This window comes from Terrapene carolina, unplaced genomic scaffold (genome assembly GCF_002925995.2).
Source record: "Terrapene carolina triunguis isolate 2854851 unplaced genomic scaffold, T_m_triunguis-2.0 Scaffold85, whole genome shotgun sequence".
Lineage (NCBI taxonomy): Eukaryota > Metazoa > Chordata > Testudines > Emydidae > Terrapene > Terrapene triunguis.
In genome coordinates, this window is record NW_020664436.1 from 48,534,609 (window position 1) to 48,561,943 (window position 27,335).

Below are 27,335 nucleotides of genomic sequence, written 5' to 3' on the forward strand. Positions count from 1 at the left end.
GGGAGGAAATTTCCTTTTGTATATATGTATTACATACTTCTGTAGCATCAGTAATATCTTGACCCTAAATGTAAAAAATGTTGTGGGTGATTTTAGCTACATAATTCCCATTTAAGACTATGGAAGTTACACTGCTGAAAACCAGTTAGACCCAGAAAACTTTTTTGGTGTATCCCAAATTAGAACTTTCATGAAAGATTAAATCATCACTTAATTCTTCCTTGTGTCTGAATATTATAAAGATTGTATATTATAGGTTGTTCAGGGTATGTGTGTTTATGTTTAGATGCCAGAAACAGGAAGATATTCAGTATCTGACTTATTTCAAACCTCACATGGCTTCCATTTGACTCCAAGCTTACCATTCTATTGTAATCAACAGCATGTCATATTTGATTTTGTTTAATAATTTATTAAGATGAGGCGTTCATCTCTCCTGTTTGATTACTAATAACTATTTAATACACATACTTTTTTATTAATATATTTTTGTGAAAGAACTGCATAGAATTAATGCTGAATGTTTCCATTGGTGAAATTTTACAATGCTATACAACTTCAGGCCAATAATGAACACTACAAAGAAATCTGCAAATCAAGAGAAAATGTCATGGACATTAAAAGAAGACACAAGAAAATAATGAAATGTTTCTAATTAACAGCATAAACAAATACAACACTAAAGTATTGCAGACCAATTGGCATTATCTTGGAAATATAGGATACACAGGTGCAGAAGGTGGTGTTATGGGAACAATGGATTATCTGCCGTAATCAATAAGTCTGAGCATGGCTTAGATATTGTGACAGCAGGAGCACAACATACTTATAAATTGAGTAATCTGCAGTTCACAGTAATGACCTCTGTGTACTGCAAATGTACAGTGGAGACAAGCAGATGGAAAGAAGGGGATGGGGGAGGGGGAGTAAAAAGATAAGAGATCAAGTAACTGCCATGGGTTTAATTTAGCTATACAGTATTGGAAATGTTAATGAATCTGTACAAATTGTCCTTGTAATTTCATCAAGTTGTGTAACAAACCTTGCTTTCTTTGAAGTGCTTGTTTTGCACTCTATTCCTTTTATATAAGTGATAGTAAGGTGCTATGAAAGCGATTAGAGGAAAGCAAAATTACTGTTAGGTATGTAAACTACTCTACATGAACCATAAGGTTTCCTGGTCTCTGAAATTATTACTGTGCTACTTAAAAAATAATGAATTGAGTGTTGTAATGAAGGGGATCTATCCTTTGTTGCAGTCTAATACAGGTTTCAAAAAACTTCATTCTTCCCCCAGCGTAACGTTGTTCTATACATTTCCTATGTTAAATTTACTTATATGGGGGCGGGGAAAAATGCAGAATGAAAACTTTGTTCTGTGCCACTCTTTAAGCCATGCTGTGCAACATACATAGCAGCTTTTGTTCCTTTGCTTGTAATTTTTTAATAACTTGTGACTTTTATGTTGTTTGCACAGAAGTGGGACAGAAATCCCTATTCATTACTATTTGACTGAAATAAAATATTAACCCAAGAAGTGGCTTTTGGAAATTGAAAGCATTTCTGAAAGTGCATTAATAATGAATAAGCTACAAGGCCTCTTACTGGGGTGTGCACCACATGGCGGTGTTCTGGCAGTTTAGCTCTTCAGTAGGACAGATTGCAATTAACACATTAGTATTACAAATCTGGTGGCTGGTCTGAAGATGCATGGTTACTGCATTAGGCTGACAAACTGCTGACTAGACATCCAGGTTTGGAAATGGATTCTATCTTTAGGGTAAACAGGGGCTGAGCTTGTTCCACAAGTGATTTTGCTCCATTTTTTAGTGATGAGGTGGTGGCCAGCAAGTGCTTTTACAGCACGTTCTACATTTTAATCAAGAGATATATAGTGGTGTCTTGCTGCAGTGGGTTTTCTAGGACTATTTTCCAGCTATAAAAGTATCTGGTGGTGATGGGTAGGATAAGCAAGGGTGAAAATGAAGAGCAAGGGTCTGATTCTGCAAAGCAGCTAAGCATGCGCTTAGGTCCTGTTGACCTTGTGTCCCATGAATTAACAAGTAAGACACATAGACTTCAGTGAGGCCGTCGAAGGACCTTTATTATAAACCCTTAAAACCAAAAATGAATATTTTTAGATTTTTTATTAGACCCTGATAAATACGTATTTTAGCCTCAAACAGAGGTCAAAATAAGACTGAAACATCCTGATTTGATTAGTTTAACTTAGGTCTTGTCTACACTATAGGGGAAATTCGGTCTAAGCTACGTAATTTGAGTTACGTGAATAGCGTAACTCAAATCGATGTAGCTTAGATCTACTTACCGCGGGGTCCACACTACGCAATGTCAATGGGAGACGCTCTGCCTTCGACTCCCCCTACTCTTCTCGATCTGGTGGAGTACAGGAGTCGACAGGAGAGCGATCTGTGGTCGATGCATCGATCGTCACTCGTCGATCCCCCGGTAAGTGTAGACAAGCCCTTGATTTGTTAATGCGGCCTCTTTGTCCTTAACATTCTTCATTGTCCTTAACATTTTTCATCCATACAAATCAATATAAATTTGGGCCTTTTCTTACTGCCTTTACTCACATGAGTAGTCCCAATTAAACCAAAGACTGATTGCATGAGTAATGGTTGTGGGATTGGATCCATAATTAACATAGTGACTTTCACGTGTTGCATAATCCATGCTGCAAAATCAAAGGCAGAATAAGGCAAATGAGGATGGAGTGGCATTGTTAATCAGCAGAGGATTTCCTTGTTTGAATTATCTTAAATTACAATTAAAATTTTATTTTTTTCTGGAGGATTTGTGATTATATTTTTTTTGGTCTTTTTGTTTTGCATTCTAATTTCCTCAGAACACACTGTCTTGTGTGCAATTGTTTTTGTTTTTTCAAATGGAAGAAGAAATTTTTGAAGAAACAAAAAAAAACCTTCTATTGATAGTTCCATCCAGCTGTTTGGACCTATCATAATGTGAGTAGAAGTGTTAGTTATTCATCTGGAGGCTGGATTAACAAATGATCCTGAACCTTCAAGCAGTAAGGGTCCCAGCATCTCATAACATTTAGGGTATGTCTATGAATATGTCTGGAATAAAAGACCCACAGCACAGCCACGGCTGGCATAGGCACTGAGTTTCTAATCGGCCGGGGGGTGCCCCCCCCAGCTCCGCCCAGGCCCAGCCCCCACTCTGCCCCATCCCGCCTTTTCCCCGCCCAGTTCCAGCCTATCCCCCGAGCGCGCTGCGCTCTCGCTCCTCCCCCCCAGCACCTCCTGACGCTGCGAAACAGTTGATCCGTGGCAGGCGGTAAGTGCTGGGAGGGAGGGGGAGGTGCTGATCGGCAGGGCCCGCCAGCGGGCAGAAGGAACTGGGGGAACGGGGAGGTTCTGGTAGGGGGGCTGCTGCAGCCACCATGGAGTCGGCGCCTATGACGGCTGGCCTGGGTCAGCTGACTCAGGCTCATGGGGCTTCGGTTGCGGGGCTGTAAAATTACAGTGTAGATGTTCGGGCTCAGGCTGGAGCCTGGGCTCTGGGACCCACCCACCCCCGACAGGGTCCCAGAGCTTGGGCTCCAGCCTGAGCCCGAACGTCTATACAGGATTTTTGCAGCCCCAGTCCGCTGATCCAGGGCAGTCCCAGGTGTTTGTTTGCTGTGTAGACATACCTGCAGGGTATGTCTATACTCCAGTCAGGACATGTGATTGCCATACATGAGCTAGCTTGCTAAAAATGGCAGTGTTACCATGGTGGCATGAGCTAGCCACTCAACAAGCCTGCCCAGGACTTGTGTATGTCCTTGAGTGGCTAATCCATGCTGCCATGGCTACCCTGCTATTTTTAATGAGGTAGCTTGGGTATGGCTATATGTGCTGCTATAACACCACCTGATTGCAGTGTAGACATACTATTAGAGTAGTAGTATTGTCCTCTAAAAGTAGACATTCTGCCACAATGTTTTGGGGCCTCTCTCTCATAGATCCTGGGGGAATGCCCCTTACTTTAAATATGACCGTATTTAAAGCCATATTTAAATAAATCCCCCCCCTCCCCCCACTTAAATATGGTCTTACTTTAATTAGTAGAACACTGAAAATTGAGATGACATTGATGCACTGTTACAGTTGCAAAGATTTTGGTTATCAAGAATGCTATGCATTGGGACACAACGATCCATTAACATTTAGTCATAACCTTTGTATATGATGAATGGAACTGCTACAATTATTAGTCCTGTGTGTTCAGGTGTCTGCACACAATCTTTTGAAATGTAAAGTGTTGTAGAAATTATGGTATTTTCAGCGCTACCTGTATGACACACAATGATGTGAAGGAAACCAGGAGAAAGATGTATGAGAAGTACGTTAGCTACTGTGTACGTGCAGTAGTCACTTTTCAGAGGTTCCAAATTTGGCCATTGATTTTTTTAAACTACTAAAGAAAAACTTAGAAGGCGGAAAGAGAATACACATGCTCAAGTGTGTACAGCATCTCAGTTTTTAAAACAAAATTATTTGTGGGCTTTTTAAATTAAAAAAAAAAAAAAAAAAGTTTGAGCACTGTGATCTAATTTTAGGGGGGGGAATTAACTTGGCTGATAATTCAGAAGCCATATTTGATCTTAGTGGGAATTAAAATGGCCAAGTTGTGAACCCCTAAAAAGTGAGTTTCTAAAGAAAATCTGCTCAACCTTAACCGGAGGGGTGCTGCTGCTGGGTCCCATTATGATACAGTATATGGTCACTATAAGGCTTTCTCCAGTAATGCACTCTGATAGACACGAGTTCTTCATTCTGTAGTAGTCCATTTATGAATGTTCCATTTATAAAGGTTTGATAGTAACCAATATTACAGTTTATTAATACTTTTGGCCTTTCATTTACGGAGATTGGGATTGAAATATAGCTGAGATCACAAGGAAAATTAGTTTGGTCTCACCCTGGTTACCATGGATGTTTACCCACATCATGAAATAACTACAAATTGGATACCGTTGCTTTGGCAATGTTTGCTTGAGAATCAGAATCATAGAATATCAGGGTTGGAAGGGACCTCAGGAGGTCATCTAGTCCAACCCCCTGCTCAAAGCAGGACCAATTTCCAACTAAATCATGCTCAGAATGCTCAGACTGAAAAAAAAATATTGCAGGTCAAGGTTTAGATGCATCGATGGAGCTGCATGAGGAAGCTAGCATTAGTCCTGCCATCACAATGTCTGTTCCTAAGTGAACAGTGTTAGTCTTTCATTTTCAGGGAGCAATCAAATTTGCTATCCTCCCCCCCCCCCCCCCCCCCAAAAACACATAGGGGGCCAGATTCAAACCTGATGACTTTAGTGGAATGGCACTTGCTTCAGTCAGATTTGAACTAGGGCTAAGGAGTCAAAATATCATACACCATACACCTTTCTATAATGTATATGTTCCTCAAGCCTTATGGTGACGATATGCTGTATCTTTTCCTTCAATGTATACCCTCACTGTAGGACTGAGCTAACATCATTTATTAATGCCTTTTTTTCATTTCTACAATGAGCTAGTGGAAGAAAGTGCATGATGTCAGCGTGCTTGAAAGTAATGTTGCTTTGCTTGTTCTACTACACATTAGGGGAGAATTTCGACCGCCAAGCCAGCATTCGGCGGTCTCTAATTTACACAGACACTGTGGTAAGACGGCCGAAGAAAGTCAAAAGGAGAAAGACTATTACAGGAGTCCCTGACAACATTCAAAAGGAGCTAGGTATGGCTCATCAGAACTGTATTCCGTCACTATTCATCTTCACTGCTTACCATTACTTGACTAATAACATTTACCAGTGCTCATGAAGCCAATACAGTCTGATAGCCTATTAAAGTTCCAAATAAATGTGTGCCCTATTGCAAAAGGCATGTTAATTCAAGCCAAATCATTTGTGCATCTGGAAATTAAAGCTCTTTGTTTGCTGATTTCAGTCAATTGAGGGGAACACATTATTTGAAAAAGTTGTGTACTGGGACAAAAGAAATCTGCAGGGATGTAAAATCCATGCATTTAGAATCTTCCTACAGATTTTGCCCTGTGCTCCAGAATATAAGCAACCATTTAAATAAAAATGAAGTGTTTAGGCATTTTACTTGTGAAGAATGCATTACCACTGTCAACCAATTAATGGTTGTCTTACTGGATCTGCTGCCTCTCACACTGAAACAAAACTACCCAAAGAGTCATCCACTTCCTCCAGTGTAGGTCAGACTTAATTGTGACCTCTTAAATGCCAGCATTGTTGACTATCTCATTGATCATGCTTGACGTAGACTAGACATCTAGTAGTAGATTAACTAGATGTTTAATGAGAACACTTCAATGTCCTGATGTTCAACTCTTTTGCATGTTCCAGAGGAACAATTTTCTAGCCAGTGGCTACTTAGGGTTGTGATCTTTTTCGGATTTAATAAGTTAAGGATATTTGAAGGTGGTGGAGCTCTGGGTTTTGGCAAACCCTTTTAAACTTTTTTTTAAAGGCTTATAAAACTAGTCTGAGTAAACAAATCTTTATTTTCCCAGTAATTTCAATCCATGCTTTTTCCTGTTTTAAAGAGAATTGAGTTTTCTAAATCATAATTTTTTAGCCAAAGGAACTCCAGTAATTTTATATTAAAGTTATAAGGATTTCCAAAAAATGGAGGTAGTGCAAGCTGGGTGCCATACAGATTGTAATATCTCATGTGTTGATTCTTCCTTTAGATTTTCTCCCTCCTGCATTTTTTTTCCATTTTTTCCTCATTCTTCCTTTTTTCCCCACTCTGTTTTTCAGTCTCCCAAGCAGAACACAAAACTCAGACTCAAATATCATAAGTAGGTTTGAAATTAGGCAAAGCAAGCTCACCTGTCCCAATTTCTGACATAAGAGGGGTCAGGCTTATAGAATACTTGAATGGGAGACCTATAGGGAAACCCAGGTGCAGTACAAAGTGGTGCTGTAAATAGAGCTGTTCCCTCAAAATCCATAATGAAACAATGTCCCAGTACGGGAATCTCACCTTTCTTTTTGCTACCAAACAAGATTCACACAGCATAACACTGTATTGAATCTTCACATGGCAACTTTGTATTACAACATCTTTTGATGTCGTGACGAAATGACATCGTTTTCTACTTATAATGATTTTGAGATTCTTTTAATGTCCTGAATGCTAAGCTTGTAGGATGTAAACCAGACCTGGAAAAGTTGGATTTGTGAATTCTGAAATGAGTGGCAACCCAATTAGGAAGCACTGTGTGGAGGATGTGGTCTTTTGCATATCATGTAAAACCCAAACTCTGGATATGTGTGCACATTTTATGCATTTATTTTTACCATCTAAAATACTTGATTATCATTTACTAGCTGAAATAAATAGCAAATACAGATAGCATCTGTACTATGCAGAAATCTTCCACAAGTGTCTTAAACGAAGGTTGCCTTTTGCTGGTTCTACTTTTTAAAATGTTGAGACCACAGATTTTATGGGCCTGATTCTTTGTTCTTATGTTTCTGTGATGTGCTGAACACAGAAACAGAAGGGGCAGGAGTAAAAGGTGACTCTAAATCACCTTTCACTCCCTGCATTTTCTCAGGCTGTTTGGAAATTTGTTTGGCCCCTCGCTTAAGCTACAGTAACCTCTGGGCTGCTAATCTATGCTCTGGCTGCAACAGCTTCTTATGGACTGTCTGCTATGTCAGGATAGGCAGAGCACAGCCACAGCCCTTGTGCTGGGACCTGTTATATTAGCTTCACAGAACCATTGTGGCAGTTCTGCACCACATAGGGAGCAAATTTATGCTAGGGGGATTCCCTAGGAGCCATTGTTGCCCCCTTAATGCCTAACACGTATGCAATTTTAACAGTAAATATCAAAACACTTTTTTCAAAGTAGGTCAGTATCATTATCCCCATTTTACAGATGGGGAAACTGAAGCACAGAGAGGTGAAGTGACTTGCCCAAGGTCACCCAGCAGTGAGAGTTGAGAAAAGAACCCAGGTCTCCCGAGGGTCATTCTGGTGCTCTGTCCATTAGGCCACACTGCTTCCTTGCAATATATGCATGTAATCCATTCTGTTTCCCTAACCCTATCTCAGAGCAAACAACTTCTTGTTAAACATACCACAGCTCATTTTGTTGGAACATGGACCCAGATCAAATCCAAATCAAGCAATTACATCATGCCTATCTACATTTTCCCTGTGGTTTCAATTGAATAAATGCCTCTTTATGTCTTCCCTAAAGCATTGCTGTAAATGGCCATAATGTTTATACAAGAACTGAAATCTCTGGACACCTCAAAGTTGCCATGCACAGGCTAAATAATCAACCCATAGCAGACTTGTTACATCTTATTTGTTCAAAAGGAAACAGAAATATGAGAGAACCTCAAATCTCTTACCAAAGTAGACTATTTTTGTTGTTATGGAGCTGGAAAAGACTCTATAAGGCTGAAATGTTGGGGTTTTCCCCGTTTCTCTGTTTTCTTTTGACGAATAAAGACAAAATATAGCAAAAGTCTTTGTCAGGTGTATATGAACACAGCAGTGTTGGTGTACATAGTGACTTTGATGCCATTGGAATTTAATCAGATATTCTAAAAGGGAACACTAATTGCACCCATGAAGTTCCCAATGAAAAATATCTTTAAATATTCATATTTTAGCATACTTTGGAGTGTTGCCCTTTTGCCATTTCAATGATGAGCAAAATGATCCTTGTACATAGTCTGTAAAGCACTTGGAGATCCTTCTGCATGAAAGGTGCTCTATAAATATGTAATATCTCATGATGGCCCTTCACTTGTCCAGTAAAGTAGTTGTTCTCATATCCACACTGGCCAGATTCAGAGTATTAGACCCCTAACAATTTAGAGATACCACCTAGAAACTGCAAAGGGACTAACTTTATATATGTTAAACAATACTGTTGCTGAACAGTAGCATCTCTTAAAACTATTTAACAAAAAGGGGGAAATGGGTGTTAAATTTCTACAGACACTAACACACTCTTGATTATTTTTACATAGCTCTAAATTATCTGCATCAACTACATAGAAACCATAAAACTTAGCCTCTGTGGGGCAGAATTTGAACAAGAGTAAAGAAAAGGCAAGAAAAGTCAGAGACTAATGCTCCAAATGTATGTACCTGCATGACTTAGCTTGGCTTGTCTACACGTACAGCGCTGCAGCGGCACCGCTGTAGCCCTTAGTGAAGACGATGCCTACACCGACAGAGCTTCTCTTGTCAGCGTAGGTAATCCACCTCCCCAAGAGGCGGCAGCTATGTTGATGGGAGAAGCCTTCCCATGGCATAGTGCTGTCTACACCAGGAGTTAAGTCGGTATAACTGCATCGCTCGGGGTATGGCCTTTCCACACCCCTGAGTGCCGTAGTTATATCGACATACGTTTGTAGTGTAGACCAGGGAGAAATCTCTCTCTCTCTCTCTCTCCTGGATGTGGCATTACTAAAGCAGCTACTTTCCATCACCATTTCCTGTATCACATCTAACTCTTCTCTGGATGTCAGGATGTACCTTTTTTGGAACTGGTGAATCTGGGTTTCACCTGTCAGAAAGTAAGACCATTCCCCTCTTTCTCTTACAGAAGGGCAGGTATCAGGGAGAATCTACTGGAAGCCTCCCCATCTTTTCAGCCCTTTGTAAAATTCACCTTCCTTTTCCTATACCTCTAGGCTGTGGACTGGACCAAAGACACCAACTTTTTTTCACATTTTTACAGTACTACTTCACTTACTGTGTACTTACTCTGTACTGACTCCTTTATCAGGGATCTAGCCTAACCTGATCCAATGCTGCCTTTACCAAGACTTGAAGCTGTCTTGCTTGCGGATAAGCTTTCCCCATAAACCTCCACCAAAGCAGTTCCAATGGGTTACTTCTTTCAATTATTCCAGGCTCTAGGTCTCCTACACTCCCTCCCTATATCTCTGCACCAGTCCTATAGCAGGAACCACATCTAATCCTCCATTATTGGAAGCAAAGCAGGTCGGTCTTCGTCCCAACAAGGATAGGTTCAGTAGAGGAAATTGATTTAGAGTTTCTATCTTTGCTTGTTTCTCTCCCTCCCCCCTTTTGTCTGGCTCCACGCACATTCTGATTCTTCACCTCTTAACAGCCTGGCAGCTAGCCTCTGCCCTCTTCTGGTCCTGGGGGTGGGGGTGGAGGGAACCCTCTAAGCATACCATTCTGTCCATTACTGCTGTTCTCACATCACATCTTCAATAACAGCGTTCACAAGTCTTTTTAACATAAGATCCAATTGAATGTCCTGGGGTTTTATTCACAATAACCTCCCCCCCCCCCCCCTTTTTTTTTTTTTAAAGCAAGTTGTTTTAAGGGCCAGAATTGAGATCAGATGCTTTTCTTCGGCTCCTGTCTCTAGCATCTGCTTCCTGATAGGTCCCCAAACACCAAATTTGTTTGTGACAACATATCAGTGGTCAGGATGGATGTCTGACAGCTGAATCCAGAATAGTCACGCGGCACCTGCTTTCTGGTAGGACAGATCACATCACTTGGTTGTCATCAACCATCCGTAAATGTTCCAACGGTCACTTTTTAACTTCTTATAGTTGGAACTCTTTCTTGTAAACAACAGCTGAGAGGAAACAATTCCTGTGAAGTCCCAGGTAATCATCTCAGAAAACTTTGAGCAGCTATGACCCCAAATGATACTAGGCTTTAATAAGTAAATCCATAGGTGTTTTGTTTCCTGGTGGATTCAACTAACTCCACCAAATTCCTGAGCCCAAGTAATTGCTGTATACTTATAGAAATATTTTTGGTTTGCACCTGATCGCCTGCCTTCTCAGCTAGAACTCCAGATAACTCTAGGTTCTACAGACGTGTATAGATTCCCTGCCAGTGTCAGGCAACTCAAGCCATGGGATTTCAAATCCTGGTGGTCTCTCAATCTCTCTCTATATACATATCCCACATAGTCCTCAGAGAGGATATTATTTCCTTTAGGGTCATTGGGCATTTGTGCTGTTCACTGGTGGTACTTCTAAGGCTGCAGCTTCTGAATGTCATTGAGATACTTGGTTTTGGGTTTAATCCATTGCACTTCTATAGTACCATTCATCTGAGGGTCACAAAGAGCATTCCAAACACTAATGAATTCACAGTTAATCACAACATTCTTAGGAGGCAACTAAGTATTATCCCTATTTTGCAGGTGGGGCAAGTGAAGCACAGAGAGGTTAAGGATAATGACCATGCCCAAGGTCAGATGTTGAATCAGTGGCAGAGCAAGGAACAGAACCAAAGCCATCTTGATTCCCCGTCCAGTTGACATTCATCCATTAAACATTCATATTTTCAAGAAGCAGTGATGTTTACAAGGATCCAACACTTTTTAGCTGACAGTTCTGTGGAGTACTGTAGGATTTTGTGGGATTTTTTTCCCCTATCAAATGTCACAGATGCTTTATGGAGCACCCAGTGCAAATTCATGTACTTGTAAGTTGATTTTTGTTGTGTAGATATTATATACTTGTGCAAGTGCTAGGGGAAAACATAGAGGAGGAAGTGACTCAGGCTGCTCACATGTGATAACAGGGATAGGGATAGTGCTAGCACTGCACATGCACCATTCCTTTACCCAACTTAACCACCTTTGGAGAAGGCCTAGTAGTAGGGCATGAGTTGGGCTAAGTTCATGAACATGTCTGAAGCATAAGTGAGAAGTGCATGTGCTAGAAATAATCATATAGCCAGACACAGAAGGTTTGGAAAGAGAGATTGCTTATATATTGGTTGAAACAAACACAATATTTTGTAACAACAATACGACTCCTTTTTCTCTTATCCATCCCTTCCATTTACACCCTGTTTTACCTCAGGGTAAAACCCCGCCTTGTGATGATCCTCAATTAACTGTTGCTGCTCTTTGTCAGAGTAATCACTGCAGAGTAGCATGAGGCTCTCTCTTCCAGCTGCATTTCATCCAACCCTAGGGACTTAAAGGCAAACTCTTTTCTTAGATCTGCATGGTTAATCTACAGTGGCTAGATGGAGTAGCCACTAAAGTCAGGGGATACTGATCTCTGTCATGTGATGGGTATTTACCTTTGTAAATCTGTCCCAGGTCAACTGAGTCTCTATCCAGCACTTCTGATTGGAACCCTATAAATATATGAGCCCATCTTGACTCAGATATTCAGTTTTCTCTATTTGCTCTTAAATTGTGCCCTAATTGAGCTCCCTGTTCAATAGTCCCAGTGTTTCCCAGCCTGGCAACTGTTTGATGGGTAAGATGCTACGCCCAGGTCTCTCACGTGGTAGTGCACAGCACTAATCAGCAAGCCACTGTGCTAGACACCACCATTTTAAAACTCCAAACAGAATGATGATTATTCTCAACCACATTTGTGCAACATCTGTAGCTCAATTTTCATTTCTGTAAAAAAAATTGCTGATGTCTGCTTAAACACCTCTGCAACCAGATGGGCTTTTAGCTGATACGTGGTATCCTTTAAAAGCTCAAATTCTCTTCCAGCATTTGGTGTTGTGGCAGACATAACTTCAACCTGTTATTAGATTAGAGGTTTCTAAATTTAATATTCAATTAATGGTTTGAGGTTTTCCTCAGAAACTGCTGCTGAACAATACACATTCCACCAGCTGTAGCAACAAAGGCAGTTCAGGTTAAGAATTTTTGGAGAGCCTTCAGAAGAGTGTGTAAGAGACAATCTGGCATTCGATGAGGAATTCCAAACAAACTGGGAAACAATAAAAAAACAAAATTCCCTCCAAAGTTCCACCAAGCTGGGGTTAACCCACAGCATTTTAAGAGAGGCGCAGTGAGTTCCCACAGATTTCCCTGCAGATTTCTGTTGTCCCTGTACAAGAAATGGAACTGGAAACAGGTACATAATTGTGCAATTACACAGGGCTCACAACTTCCATTGATTTCAAAGGGAGTTGTGCACTCCTCTGAGGACAGAAATAGACCAATGCAATTTCACAATTTGTCACTTAGTCCTTCTTTTTAACAGAAATTTTTTAAAAACCTCAAAGTTATGTTCTCTTTAAAAACAAAAACAAGACACTTTTAAGAATATATTACTTGAAACAATTAGCCTACAATTTAAGGCCCTTATCTATCAGCTATAGCTATGTGAGTGGACCCTTGCACCTGCATAGAGTGCCGCTGATTTCACTGGGGCTGCACACTGGTTGCCTGTTACAACTGTGCAGCCTCAGTGAAGTCATGGGGCTCTGCAAGGGATCTGCCTGCAATACTGGGGTCTAAAGTTTTACCTACCTTGAGTCAAATTGTGCACTCCTTGCATGTGCATAAGGACTGCTAGATTAGGCCCTAAATTGTCCTGACATTGTTTTGTTCCAATCAGCTTAAAATTTCCATGCATATTTACAGTAAATAAATTTGTCCCAGTTACTTGCACTCTAAATTTCTCAGCTTCCTGTCTTGGGTCAAAATCTTTGGTGTTGTCCTGCTTTGTGAATGGTACTATTATGCTGAATATTTAGTTTCCCTATGTGTAACATTTTAAACAAATGTGAAGTGTGTTTCCATGTATTTTTAAAACTTGCTGTTGTAGAGGAACAAATTTAGCTTATCTTTATATAAACTTTTCTGTGTGTGTGTGTGTGTGTGTGTGTGTATATACACACTGAAAAGTAATTCTCAATCAGAATACAGATACTGTATACCTACTGTGATGCATAACTGCGGTTTATTCTCACACAGTTTCCTACATTCTGTCTATTTTTGTCAAATCGCAACTGCTCTTTCTCTATGTAATAAACACATTCCTTATCTCTAACTGGCTAATAATAATTGTCACCTGGTCACATCACAGGGGCAGGGATCTTTGTGATGTCTACCTTTGTGTTTTTATAGCACTGTGCAAAACAGGAACCTGACCCTGTAATATAAATACAAATAATAAAAATATTATTATTATATTGCTCTCTCAATAACTAGACTCTAATTATGCAAATCTGTACCTTAATTGGCTGCTATAGTCTGTCTGCTCTGATAGGTTCATGTACTTAGAATTTTCAAGCTTTTTGCCAGCAAAGAATTATCTAATTTCATTTCTCATTCTCTTGGCTGAAGCAGAAAAACTGCATTTTCATGAGAGCAGAAGAATCTACACACAAGCAAACAAAATGGGCATAAAATGGCTTAAAGTTTACTTTTTTGTCTTGAAAAAAGTAAAACAAATTCAGCCTTTTATGTGCTGCTTTCGCTTTAGAAGCATCACACCAAGCAATACCCTTCCCTCCTCCCCCAAATACCTTTTCACTCTGATAGATGCCAAGAATAAGAATAATTGAATGTGCTTTAAACTGTATTTAAAACTGAATGGGGAAAACACTTCTTCTACCAATCCAGTTGTGTTTAGCAAATAAGAAAGAAGGCAGGTAGTGGGAGAGGGTGCCAACTCAGACACGCCACTGGGTCATTTCTGAGAGCAGCTTGCAGGCAGGAGTTTTAAAGCAACCACTTTCCCCCTGTTCCAACTGTTTTTAGTGCCGTAGCAGGAATCCAAGTCTGTAGATGCGGGCTCTGAGACTCACTGCAATGGATTTTAAAACAGAGTGTAGACAAACTCTTTCCTCTGCTGCCTCTTCTGTTTGCAATTTACTGTAGTAGCACAACTGAAATGGGGATTAAGAGCCCTTCCAGTCCAGTTTTAAATGCTGTTTAAAGAACAATATATAAGGTGGTGGTTTTTTTCTTGGCATAAAGATATAAATCTATAATAACCTGATGGTCCTTTCTGTTGATTTAGTAATAGCTGTATAGAGGGCTTCTAGGCCCTACAGTAATACAAATAATAAATAACTATGATAATATATCTTGAACTAATACATTCTTCATCCTTTGTCCTCCAAGTCTGTTTACCCCTGGCTATGGTATTTGCCTCATAAACAGGAAGCACAGTGGTCTTCAACGTCTCTGTTTGCTTTTTAAATAAGGGTTGCGGGTATTTGATGGTGCTGGGCATTGGAAGATCATCAGTTGAATTAGTTTTTTTGGTTTCCCCCCACCCCCATTTTCTTCTTTTACTGTAGATACAAAATAATTCCAATGGGAAATGGTATTTAATCCTTTACAGATTTAAGTAATATATTATTTTTACTGCTTTCTTTAAACATTTGCTTTATTTGTGATACAGCAACTCCCACTGTCAATTCTTTAGCCCACACAAAGATTTGAAGAGATACCAGTGCCTTCTGAAGGACTTTGAAAAGAATAGTGTTTAGAAACAGTTCTGCAGATTTTAATTTTTTTTAATGATTCCTTTTCCTTATTCTTTGTTTCCCAAGATGTTAGTACAGAACCAAGATTTTCATTTCTCAGGCTTTTGTCTGTTCGTGCTGCTTCCCTTCTGGAAGTCGTGCAGTATTATTTGGTGTGTAACATAATGGGTTGCTGTGGAAATTATTATCATGTCATAAATAGAAGATGTCATGTGGAATAAGCAGTAGGAACACACAAGATTCCATAAGCAAACAGTCCCTTGTAATAAAGAAAATGGGACGAGAAATGCAGAAAATATACAATGCATAAGCAGAGTTTGTTGATACTGCATGGTTTTTCAGAAGGCATGAACATCTCTCCACAGCTGTATAACCGCCAAGGGCAAAGGGAACAATGACCTAATAATGAATGTGACCTACGATGTCTTTTACATTAATAAGAACATGGAAATAGTGAAGTGCTTGTGTTTTCGAGGGATAATTGTTGTTTTATTTTGACTCCAGCAGTTGGCACTGGCCAAAGTGACTTCCGTGGGCATTCGATGTATGTCCCAGATCACTATTCCACACTAGGGAGACTAGACAGCTACCGCTCTGCTATGCAGCGATCTGAAACCAAGGACACCAGCTGCCAGACAGAAGAAGTCAAAGTCGTGCCCCCTTCAGTGAGAAGAATACGAGCACAGAAAGGACAAGGGATTGCGGCCCAGATGTCTCAGTTCTCCAGCTCATCTGGAAACATGTCTGTGATGAGTGATTCCGCTGGGGTTATATTTGCCTCTCGCCTAAATAACGACATGGGTTTTCATAGCCTGCCTCGACCTGGAGCAAGAGTGTCTCTGCAGTCACTAGACCAAAGGCAGAGCATCTCTAACCAGGCAGAAGACATCGCTGGCACTTTATCACACCAGATAAGCAAGTTGCAGGTTGATAATAGTGTGGTCCATATGAGGAATAACCCTAGGACTGAGACACTGCCAAGGCCAAAGTCCCAAGAGGTGAGAAGTTATGAGAGTGAAAAAGCTGCAAGCCCGGCATGTGTGGTCTCTCCTCATGCCACATATTCAACTAGCATCATACCAAATGCCACGATATCATCCTCTTCAGAAGTTATTGTGATTCATACCACCCAGAGTGCTGGACCATTGGATAGTAAAATCACCAGCTCACCTTCCTACACAAAACCCAGAGACAGTCCTGTTGCCAACAATGCAGTAAGCATGAAAGAAGATCACCATTCTTCTAGCGGTAACTGGAGTGAGAGCAGCTCAACACGCCACTCCCAGACCTCAGACACTATCTCATCTAATGCTACCATGATGCTCTCCCTTGGTGACTCAGCTGTATCCCTCAGCACTCCAGGAAATGTGGAGAATACGTCCCAAAGTATGAGCTATAGCTGTAGAAACAATCTCCCTTTCCCAGGCCACTCCCAGGATAGCGATGGCAGAAGTGAATCCAGTTTTTCAGGGGACAGATCACAAAGCAACAGTATAAACAGCACAGAGCACTGGGTGTACAAATCTAGAGAAAATGATGAGACTCCCTCACACAAGCCAACCTGTGCCACTGCAGGTTATTCCACTCCTGTAAGCAACGTGAGTAGCAGCAGCCTAGAGAGAACTTCTGTCAAAGAAGATTCAAGTTCTCTGTATTCAGTGGACCATGACGGCTACTACACTACCATGCATATGGACTCTGGACTCAAGTCAGATAAACTATGCAATAGTAATAATGGTTTTGGAAACCCCAGGCACAGTGTGATTAATATTTTTGATGGAAATGAGAAGAAAAATCAAGTCGAGCGGTCAAGCAACAGTGATAAATCCCTCATACGAAACATATCTTTAAAAAAAGCAAAGAAGCCACCTCTTCCACCATCCAGAACAGACTCGCTCAGAAGGGTCCCGAAGAAAAAAACCCAGTCCAGTGGACAGGTACTTGATGAAACACTAATTGCTACCCTCCAGCATTCACTGCAGTTAAACCTTCAGTGCAAAAATGGTAGTTCCCCATCCCAAAGTCCATGCAGTGATTATGAGGATCCCTGGGTGCTGCGCTCTCGTAGCCAGAGCTCCGTCAGCGCAAGTAGCAGCATGATGTCCACAACAGCTCCAAATATGTACTCTCTCTGTACCGTCACTCCATCACAGAGTGACACAAGCAGCATCAGGTCAGAGTATGCTGACCAATGGGGTTACTACAGTGACTATGCTGGCGTGCCAGACGATCAGTTCAAATGCCCAGTGGCTCGTTCTGCCAGCACTACAGCCAACCTCAATGATTACAGCATCAGCCACCTCAGTGACGGCTCAAGGGCTTCTATGCCCCAAGTGGCGAGTGGACTGGCCAAACCAAAGAACACTTCTCCAGAGAAGTCTCACAGAGTCACATCACCATCTAGTGGGTATTCTAGTCAATCAAATACACCCACAGCACTTACTCCAGTGCCTGTGTTTTTAAAATCCATGTCACCAGCAAATGGGAAACCCAAGTTGAAACCGAAAGTGCCTGAGAGAAAATCTTCTCTGCTATCTTCAGTATCCGTCTCTTCATCCTCCACTTCTCTTTCTTCCAATACATCTACTGAAGGGAGTGTGAACATGAAGAAACTGGACCCAGCCCTGACCTCCCCTCCTGATGCTGCTGGTCCTCCACCTCCGACACCTCCACATTCCCCTGATCATCCTCTCCCTCCTCCGCCCCCTGCCCCAGCAGATGGAATGGATCTGCCTCCATTACCAGCTTCTCCCAGCTTCCCCCCACCCCCGCCAGAAGCTATTATAAATCCTTCCTTTCCCCTGAGTGGTCTGTGGTTTCCTTCTCCTCCACAGGAAATGTCATTCAGTCCTTTTTCTGCCCCTTCTCCTCCCCTTCCATCCCCTTCTTCCTCCATTTTCCCCAATGTAGTACCTCCACCAGCACCACCTCTTGACCCCAAACTGACACAAGATGCAACTAAATTCACACGATATTCTTTTAAGAAATGTAATCAGGATGATTCTGGCTACAGTGCAGTGAAACAGCCAGCCAACAAGCAAGACTCCAGTAGGCCTGTAATGCCCTTAATAACCACCAAAGCACTGCAAATGGTACAACTGAGGTCTGTGAAAAAATGTACAGGAGCACAGACTGAACAATCAGCTGGATCTATTTCTGAAGCCAACTCTCAGGAAAAAGCCACTGTAATTTTCTCACCACAGCCTTCTCTAAAACCATCTCTTTCACTAAGGCTCAGTAACAGCCTGGATGAAGAGATGAAAACTCATAGTCCTTCCTTCAAAAACTTAGTTCAAACTCCTCCTCAGAGTTCACTTCCAGATCTCAGTGACAGTGCACCTGAGATCAGCAGTGGTCAAAAACCTGGAAATGCAGCAGGTCTAATACAAACCTTTGAAGCTGATGTATCAGGAACAAACATTGAAGAAGCACCTCAGTCTCCTGTGCAGAATGAAAAATCTCACTCTGGCCTTATTAGTACACCGTTTCAGGTGCCATCGGGGTCTCCAAACAAGACTCAGGGTATATCACCAAACAAGAAGCCACCTCCTATTTTGAAGAAACCCAAACTGTTCCTCATTGTGCCACCTCTGCAGTTAGATTTTACAGCAGAGAAAATAGCTAACGTGAGTGATCCTGTCAGAGGCACATCAAGTCCAACTAGGAGAGAGATTGCACATTGCGAAGAAGCAAAAAATTGTCTTACAGATGGACTCAGTTCCAATGAGATGGACTCGGGCAGATTGGTTCCTGAGGGAGGAGCTGCTGGTTCCACCTTCTTTGAAACAGTGGAAACCAATGTCTGTATGGTACAGCCTGCAGCATCACCAGTTCAAGAAGCTCCCAAGCAGGAGCAACAGACCCCTTTGGATGAAGGAAGCAGTTCAGACAGCAATGGAGATGACAGCAGTAACACTGACAGACAGCTATCTCAAGAGGATGAAAGTGGTAAGTCTGTCTTCTTTTATCCTTCAGGTGTAGCAGGAGCTAGTTTACTGATGGTGGGGGCTGGGGGAAGTGCGATAGCATTCAAATTTTCACCCATAGAAAGGGAGATGTGATACTAGACTAAAAATCATAAGGGAAATAACAGGGCTCGGATTAATCCCTGATAAAGATTCTCTATCTCCATCTTAACCTTTAGTCAGAAAAGCAGTGGAGATACAAGCAGTGTTTTGTTAACTGCATCATCTGTTTAAAAATCCTAGGAAAACCTGATTAGTTTGAAGAATTTTGGTGACTAGTTTTAATTGAAGCCCTAAAAAAACCTCCTTAAAACGTAATTTTGTGCTGTGTATATGTAAACAAACATAGGCATTTCAGACACTGCAGTTCCCTCAAAAAAAAAATTATTGTGAAATCAGAGAAATACTGAGAAAATGGTATGTTCAGTATATCCCTTCAATGTTTCACTTACTGTAGGTGAAGAATACGGAGGGATGCTTTCGCGGATAATGTGCAGTTTGGGACTCCGGTGACAGCCTGTCTGTATTTTTTATTCCTTCTGATTAGCTGAGGTGTTTGAGACAGACACAACAAATAATTCATCACTGCCAAGCAACAGTTACAGGGCAGGGAGCGAGGAGGTGGCAACGCCAGCTAGACCGAGAACTACTGAGGATCTGTTTGCAGCCATTCACAGGTACTGCGGAAGTTGCTGTCGGTATTGCTCCATCCACTAACTCTCTCACAATTCAGTTAATAGTCTCCTCCAAAGAAACCTAATTTTGATCATTTTTGTTTTTACTGCAAAACCCTCTTTATTTTCTAGTAAATAACTGTAGTAGGAAATCAGTAATAAACACAAGAACGTGCATTTTATTGCTTTATAATAATATTTAACTAATTCCACATTAAAAATTGCTCACAATTAAACCAGTTTTGATAATCCTACAAATCTCCTGACCCCTGAAAATTTCATGTTACACCTTGTGTATATTGTATTATTCTTAATCTGCCTGATTAACTTTACTTTTGCTTTCTCTGTGTATCTTTTTGTTTTCATTCCCTTTCCCTTTCATCCCTTTTACTCTCCTTCGCTGGTTATATGGTGCAGTTTGGGACAGAGGCTCAACGCTAATGCTTCATGGCAAGCGTGGCTTAAACTGGCAAGTAACATAATATGTCAGTCATATGGCAAAACATATGACAAGTGCTGGATTATAGTTTGCCATAATCCAGTCTGAAGTGGGGTATTTTGTGTCAAACTGGTTTAGCAATGAAGAGTGCAATACAGATTCCATGCATCATTCCCCTGTTTAAAAACCTCCCAACTCAATAGGTACCTGATTTTTCATTTAGATTTAAAAAAAATAACACTTCAGTGAGAAGCAGGTTCACCATTTAACCTAGCAGGTATGCAGAAAAAAAGTATCTACTTTTGGAACAGTTGAAGAACTTACATTTGGAATGTGTGGGGTGGTGCCGCCATCTTATGGCCATGTAGTTTTCTTCAAAACACATATGGGCCAAATTTCCAAAGGGTCACTGTAATTGGTTACTTGCACTCACTAGGAATGTAATTAGTCAGTTTGTGTGCACAGTTTGTGTGGCTTTTCCATCACAAATATTAGAAAAGAGGAAGTCTTGTGGCTAATGCACATGACTAGGAATCAGGACACTCAGGGCACATATATGATTTCATTTGTGAAATAATCCTCTCCATTTTAGACATTATATCACAATGTTGGCTTTCCATAACTTTTTGATATCCCTTAAAAAAGAAAATTGTGATATAATGTCTGAAGCTGAAAGAATTATTGTACAAAGGAAATATTGGTTTCTTGAGGGCAATATTTTACATTATATACACACAAAGGTTCGCTCTGCATGGAATACATACATGGAATTAAATGTGTATATTTGTGTGTGTAGATATATCTATACACACACATATACACATTATACACAAAATATAAAAATAAAATAGAGCTGGCAGTGATGCCTGTAGTTAATATTACCTGAGACTTCCCTTTAAAAGACCCTAGTTTTCAGTTGCTTATAATTTTGCTAAACTTTAACTGCTAGGGCTGAAATTTTCCATGTTAGGTGTCTGCTTCAGGCTGAATTTTTAAGAAAGTTTCAGCAAAAAATGGTTCAGTTTGAGAACAAGGCTAGGAAAAAATAAGATTGTTCTGGCCATGTTAAAACACTCTTTTCTCTCTCTCCTAACCCTAGCCTCCCCCTTTCCCCACTCCCTCCCCAGCAACCAGACATTGAGAAGGTCCCATGTCTCCATGCTTTGGAGCAGGGACTTGAAATTTGGCAAGGAATTCAGCCTAGGTTAGAGATGTGCCTTTTGCTCCCCCTGTGAAATTTGGCTGAATAATAAACCTCTGAAAGTCTTGGTTTGTGCATGTTCCGGGCTGGCAGCAAATGTTCCGTCTCCACTGAGGATACTGCACACCCTCAGAGCTCCAGGCCAACCACACTGAGCATGCTCCTGCGACTCACTGCGTTCACTGAGCATGCTTCAGCCTAGGAAATTGCCATTGTGTCCCTTTGGCAGCTGCATGAGAGCCTGGACTCGGAGTGCTCAGTGTTTGTGGCAGCCTGCCACAATTTCTCCAAGGAACCTAAGAAAGAGAAGGGAAATGACCACTTTTAACCGTTTATATTTCAGCCAAATCTGAATGGAATTTCATGGGGGGGGAAGTGGGGGAAGGCATCTCTCTAGACCCTGGGGATTCTTCCTGCAAAATAGTCAAGGCAGGCTGAAAACAGTGGAGCTGTAAGAGCTTCTTAAAGACAAGATCACAATAATCCTTTATATGTGGAAAGTGTTAGGCAACTTATATGTAGGGGTCACTAAAGCTACCCCGTATAACATATAAATGCATATTCTAAAATTCAAGCATTATTCTCCCTGTCTGCGTAGGCCTTGACACTGAGATTGACTTAGATAGGGTGTTCCTGGTCTTGGACAACACTGTTGCAATATTTCCCCCCCTTATACTCCTTAACATCGCCTGTCCTCCCTCACAGTGGATAGGTGCCAGCACTGCACTTTTCTCTCAGCTAGAAAGATGTAAGCAGCAGCATTTGAAAATTACACCAGTTACACAATAAGTTGACTACAGGTGTGTAATAGGTGGGATGCATCTGAACTCCACCAACACAAAGGGTCCTGAGATTACTCCCGATATCATGTGGCTACATCCTCTTGCTGCCTCCAGCTTAGCCGATGTACTGTATTTTGGTATCTCGTTTTCTGTTGGTAGGCCATAATGCAAAATGCATCTGAGCTTGCCATGGAGAAAGCTCAGCCTCTGGTAGAAATGGGGATGAAACATTACATCAGAGTGCCCTTAGGTGTACATGGAGTTGTACCATTTATGGTTTTAATAAGGGGAATGGTCTGTATTGTACAAGTCTTTTCGTAAATAATAACATGTAATTTGTTGTGTAAATCTTGCATTTGCAATAAGTGCTGAGAGTCATTTTTAATCCTTTGGTGATATTATATATATTATAATACAGCATTAATACATTTTTTATATGCATTCTTACTTAGTCCACAGGTGCCAAGCATATAATCTACATAATGACGTAAAGACAGGGGCAATAAAAATCCAGTTCCCGCACACTTAGGCTCTTCTGATTTTTGCTGTGTTTTCTATAGTTTTCTATTTTTAAATTTAAAATCATGTAGCTCCTCTGGCTGCAAAGATAAATTTCATGTTGTAAGTTAGCAAATTGGTCTGCTCTTGGCTCTGTAATCAAACAGATGGGAGTCACAGAGCACCAACTGCATTGTAAATATCTGCCATTCATCTTGAAGGCCTGATTTTAACCATTTAAATTCTTACTTTTATAATCATTTTATCTAAAACCATAACATCTAGTTCTTTTAATTCAACCTTATCTTTAGTGTTGTTAACATGCATGACCATGTACATTTCCAAAGAAAAACGTACAAAACTACATCCCTAAGCTCTCCTAAAGGAATCATGAGCAATAAACAGTATGAGTTTCTAAAGAATATATGCCAGACAGATTAGACTGATATATTTTTATAGGGGTGTCAAGCAATTAAAAAAATGAATTGCGATTAATCGTGCTGTTAAACAATAATAGAATAACATTTATTTAAATATTTTTGAACGTTTTCTACATTTTCAAATATATTGCTTTCAGTTACAACACAGAATACAAAGTGTACAGCGCTCACTTTGTATTTATTTTTGGTTACAAATATTTGCACTGTAAAAAACAAAATAAATAGTATTTTTCAATTCACCTAATACAAGTACTGTAGCCCAATCTCTTTATCATGAAAGTTGAACTTACAAACATAGAAATATGTACAAAAAAATCTGCATTCAAAAATAAAACAATGTAAAACTTTAGAGCCTACAGATGAAGTGGAGTTATGTAACAAAAAAACCCCTACATTTGTAAGTTGCACTTTCACGATAAAGAGAGTGCATTTCGGTACTTATGAGGTGAATTGAAAAATACTATTTATTTTGTTTATCATTTTTACAATGCAAATATTTGTTCAAACATAATAATATAAAGTGAGCACTGTACACTTTGTATTATGTGTTGTAATAGAAATCAATATATTTGAAAATGTAGAAAAACATCCAAAATATTTAATAAATTTCAATTGGTATTCTATTGTTTAACAATGCAATTAATCGTGATTAATGTTTTTAATTGCGATTAATTTTTGAGTTAATCACATGAGTTAAGTGCGATTAATCAACAGCTCTAATTTTTTGTGATCAAATCCCAATATTTGTGGACAAAAAGAATGCAGCCTATATCTAGATTTAGTCAAGTATTGGTTTTAGAAAATCTTGTTTGGAAAATAAGTTCAAATTGGCTTGGACATCAGCACTGTCAAATACAATAGATTCACTATTCCTATTCTGAGGAATAAGAATAGTGGATTTGTCTCTGACTCCTTTATGCCTCAAAGATCTGTTTTATTATATGCACAGGTTTGGTGGTGTCATTATTTATACTTCCTAGATTGTTCCCCTCTCTGTTTAATGGTAACTTGCTGTCCTGCTTATTAGTTTGTTGAATAGACTTCCTCGTTTATTTGGGGGGAAAATGTTTTATTTTTATATTTAAAATCTCAGATCCAAAAGGAAAGTCCTTGGCCGCAAAGATTCTGAAGATGACCGCACCCGCAACCATTCTCCTTCGCCCCCAGTAACACCCACTGGTGCGTCCCCAAATCTAGCTTCCCTCAAGCACGCAGGATCAATTCAGAGAAGCATTCGCAAGAGCAGCACCAGCAACGATAACTTCAAAGCCCTGCTGCTGAAGAAAGGGAGCCGCTCAGACACCAGTTCCCGCATGTCAGCAGCAGAGATGCTGAAGAATACAGATCCGAGGTTCCACCGAACAAAGTCAGACTCCTCCCTTGAGTTTCCCGACAGCCCTGCGAGCTGTTCCCCCAGCAAGAACAAAAGGGCCCAGGAAGAATGGGCCAAGAGTGAAGGCCTGATGCCAAGGAGTATGTCCTTTTCCAGCACTAGGTATGGCAGGTCACGAACACCACCCTCTGCTGCCAGCAGCAAGTACAACGTCCGGAACCGTATCCAGAGCAGCCCCATGACTGTTATTAGCGAGGGAGATGGGGAAGCAGTCGAACCAACAGAGAGCAGGATCCGTAGGACTTTAAAAGAGCAGCAAGAGAGCCAGCTCAGTGTGTTTGACAGCGATGACATGGACATGAATGATTTTCCGTATGCTGAGGAGGCCGGTTCCAATGAGACCAAGGCTCCAACCCACCTAGACTTAATGACTCAACTGGTAAAACCAAATGCTTCAAAGAAGTGTCTAAGCCCTTCAGATGAAAAAAGTTAAGAAGTGAGGACAAAGGCATTTGGTATTAGTCTTTCAGATGGTATATAGAATGAGTAAGCAACAGATCCCAGGAGAGAAAGCCCAGTCCAGAACAGTTTATTTTGCTGAGCGTTTATTACATGAACTTCATATGTGCATTGAACACTGGAGCACTGATTGCTCTGCAGGGTTGGGTTGGGTAGGGTAGGGCTTGCTTTGAGTAGGTGGTCTGTGACTTTAAAGAAAGTAACAGTTGAACTTTTTCATAAGCCTTAAAAGTCCTGTCTGAGGGAGTTTCCTCAGATCCTTTGGGGTGTGAATTTTTTGATACTTTTTGATTGTGGGAGCAAAATTTAGAGTAAGCCTGAAAAGAAGATGGGAAGCTTCTGTGGTACAAAGGGGCAGTTTCTTTAAGGCATTATATTTCTGAGGCTTGGGAAGTGGATGAGATGCGTGGCCTATTGGAGGTGGCAGGGCTAGCGCTGCACAGCTTCTTTTTTGTGTGTGCGCCTGTTAATTTAAGCATGTCATATTAATGTAAAAAGATTAATAGATTATGAATTGGTGTAGGTACATTTTTCCAGAGGAAAATATACACTTTTTAAACCTAACACAGGAGAGTGGGCACAGTTGTAATACAGTACTAGCTGCTGTGCAGCCATAGTGACAGTCACACAAACACACTCTCATTTCCAAGTGAATTGCTTACTTGATTGGAAACTGCGAGAACTGAAATAACAGGATGCATATTTATAAAGAGAATGTAAGTGAATAATAGGAAAATGGGAGAGGAATAAGCAATACACTGCCAGATTTGGAAAGTTTCAGGTGTCTGAAATGAAATTAATCACAAAACATGAATTTGAGAGTTTGCACCACAGAGCAGTGGTGGAGCCTTTCCATTTAAATTAAACATGGGGGTTACATTTTGCCAGAAATTTTTCTTCCGTTTATCAAAATGGGAAGACTTCTTATAACTTTCATCACTTGAAATGTCAAATATTTGCTAACTTTTGGTTACCAAAGAGTAAGTCAGTTATTTTCCTTTTTGATTTGCCTGCAGTATTTCTATTTTTAGGAATTTTTTTTTAGCAAGATTTGTTTTATTTTATTGTATATTTTACTGATGGTAATAAAAGTGTTTAATGGTTTTCATTTGTAAAGAAAACAGTTGATTAAAACTGAAACATTGGCTGGAGTTTTTGGTTCGTGGTAGGAAGGAAGCTTTTAATTTTGAAAAGGATTTTTGCATCATTTGATGGTTTGTGCAGTTTTTATATTGATTGTAAATAATGGAAGTTGTTAAATACCTTTTGATCTTCCCACTTTAGAATTTATACATTTTTAGACTGCTTTAAGAAGAAACACTCTCTTTGTAGATTATTTATTTTAGTGAAATATGCTTGTAATCCCTTTCTTCAATCCCTTATTTGTTAGTAATGTAAATTTCCGGGGCCTTCACTTAACTCTTCCCTTCAAAAGAGGGGGATGATGACAATGCTGTGACTCTGCTTAAATAAAACAAGGCTGCCAATTGCTATCTTGTCTTTTGAATTGATAACATCTGTCAAAAGTTGCAGCCAACATTTTGTGCTCTTATATAGAAAACCTTGCACCTTAACTACTAACATCCAGTTCATATAGCGAAACTTACACTTTAGTGGCATCTAACAATTTTTTTACAGATTCAGACTAACACGGCTACCCCTCTGATACTTAACAATTTTTGGTCTCTCTTCATCCCATTTTACATATCTTTTGGGACAAACCCAATTGCAATGAATAGACCTGAAGAAATCCTAACTCATCTCCAACCTCCACTACATACTGTTTACTGTATAATTTACTCAGATGTTACTGTTCCTCCTCTCTTCTTTGCTACTGGTCCCAGGGAACTAAAGTTCTTGAAGCAGCAGATGAGGGGTTATAATGGAGATATCCTATCTCCTAGAACTGGAAGGGACCTTGAAGGTCATCGAGTCCAGCCCCCTGCCTTCACTAGCAGGACCAAGTACTGATTTTGCCCCAGATCCCTAAGTGGCCCCCTCAAGGATTGAACTCGCAACCCTGGGTTTAGCAGGCCAATGCTCAAACCACTGAGCTATCCCTCCCCCCAAATCAGTGGGAGCCAGTTTGCCCATAATATGGGTTCTGCAGTGCTGTATGTCTAAATCCCTGGAACAATGGAACTGTGTATAGCAAACTTTCTATGCTTCAGATATGTTGAGCAGGTGAAAATACCATATATATATA

The 27,335-nt window shown here is 40.4% G+C and overlaps 1 protein-coding gene across 6 annotated transcripts in view; it reads left to right on the forward strand.

Moving 5' to 3' along the window:
• NHSL1 (NHS like 1) overlaps window positions 1-26,616 on the forward strand; it is a 255,714-nt gene extending 229,098 nt beyond the window's left edge. For 2 of the 6 annotated variants that reach the window (XM_029911029.1, XM_029911032.1), the window contains exon 5: window positions 15,783-19,387. In XM_029911029.1, coding sequence (XP_029766889.1) covers window positions 15,783-19,339 — 3,557 coding nt within the window. In that variant the 3' untranslated portion in view covers window positions 19,340-19,387. Of the gene's footprint in view, window positions 1-5,619; window positions 5,752-15,782; window positions 19,388-19,790; window positions 19,921-24,370 lie in introns of those variants that run through there. The other 4 variants (XM_026649789.2, XM_029911028.1, XM_029911031.1 and 1 more) reach the window with 4 other exon arrangements.
• Window positions 26,617-27,335: the final 719 nt, after the last annotated feature.